Here is a 1,174-nt window from a genome sequence, read left to right as displayed (position 1 = left end):
ACAGCTAATGACATATCTCCTCCCGCAAGCTTGAGGCGCTTACTAGCGTCATCTATTTTGATCAGAGAGGACAGATCAAAAAATTTCTTGTCCTTGAATAAATGATGTGTGGCTCCCGTGTCGTGTAGGGCCCAGTCCCGAGAAGAAGTAAGAGCAGCCGAAACAGAAGCACTAATTATCGGATCTTCCTCAAATTCGGAAGGACAAGCTGAGCTACTTTTGACTTGGATGTCTTCGGTTACGTCCTCATCAAATTCAACATTGAGTGATAAGAAGGCCATACTAGCCGAAGCTGCGTTTACGCTTGAGTCAAAAACTTTCTTAACCCCTTTAACTGAAGTAGGTTGAGAGCTATGAGCAGAACTGAATTTGAATTTAAATTTGAGGCACCACTTCCACTTTTGGCACGAATCTTGGATAAGAATGCAAGTCGTTTCTCCGCGTTTTTGGGTTTTGACCAACAATTCTTTGAAAGGTGAGGACCAAAACATTCGTCCGGAGTACACTCTCCTGAGGTTTTCTTCGTAGGACGAACAGAAACAGCATTGACCTCCCTGATAGCAGCGCAGGTCCAACCATGACGCTCTTCGTACTTGCGTAGATAACTTCCTACCCCTTCACGGGTTAAGGGAACTACCGTGTTGTGAATGTATTCTTTCGTCTCGATAGACAAAGAAGGAATAGCACCGATGAGCATTCGTGCTGACTGAATGTCAGAGAGTTCTCCTTTAAGTCGGTAAAATTCTCGAACTAGATTTTCGAATTTGTCGACAAAGGTTGAAAGCGATTCCGTCTTCGAGATTTGACAAGCATACAGTGTCCGGGTGACTGCTTCAAGTTTGTCTTCGGAGACACGATTATGATACAGTTTAAGAAACAACCAGCACCGATAAGGGTCGTAGATGATTTCGCAAGCATCATTAGGGTCCGTAAGATGATTTCTTGTTCTGACACTATTGACGGTATCCAAACGATGAAGAATGTAGGTGGTTAAGTTAAAAAGAGTCTTCTCATGTTCAGGTTCAGACAGAGAAGGGTTTCGATAATTTTCGATTTTGACATAATGATGAAGTTCCAGAGAACGGAACACTTCCATCAGGGATTGACTCCACTCGATGTAGTTCTCTTCATTCAAGTCGTCTGAAACTTTGTATTTGCTCAAGGCATTATTCAT

The 1,174-nt window shown here is 42.8% G+C and overlaps 1 protein-coding gene across 1 annotated transcript; it reads right to left on the bottom strand.

Moving 5' to 3' along the window:
• Nucleotides 1–298: 298 nt before the first annotated feature.
• Nucleotides 299–918, bottom strand: MELLADRAFT_114683 (uncharacterized protein; the record flags this gene model as incomplete). Its single annotated transcript, XM_007419679.1, has 2 exons — nt 299–843; nt 882–918. 2 exons carry the CDS (start codon nt 916–918, stop codon nt 299–301), a joined length of 582 nt encoding a protein of 193 aa, XP_007419741.1.
• Nucleotides 919–1,174: the final 256 nt, after the last annotated feature.

This window comes from Melampsora larici-populina (genome assembly GCF_000204055.1).
Source record: "Melampsora larici-populina 98AG31 unplaced genomic scaffold MELLAscaffold_361, whole genome shotgun sequence".
Lineage (NCBI taxonomy): Eukaryota > Fungi > Basidiomycota > Pucciniomycetes > Pucciniales > Melampsoraceae > Melampsora > Melampsora laricis-populina.
The sequence above is the reverse complement of the archived record's forward strand: the minus strand, read 5'-3'. Positions and strand labels throughout refer to the sequence as shown.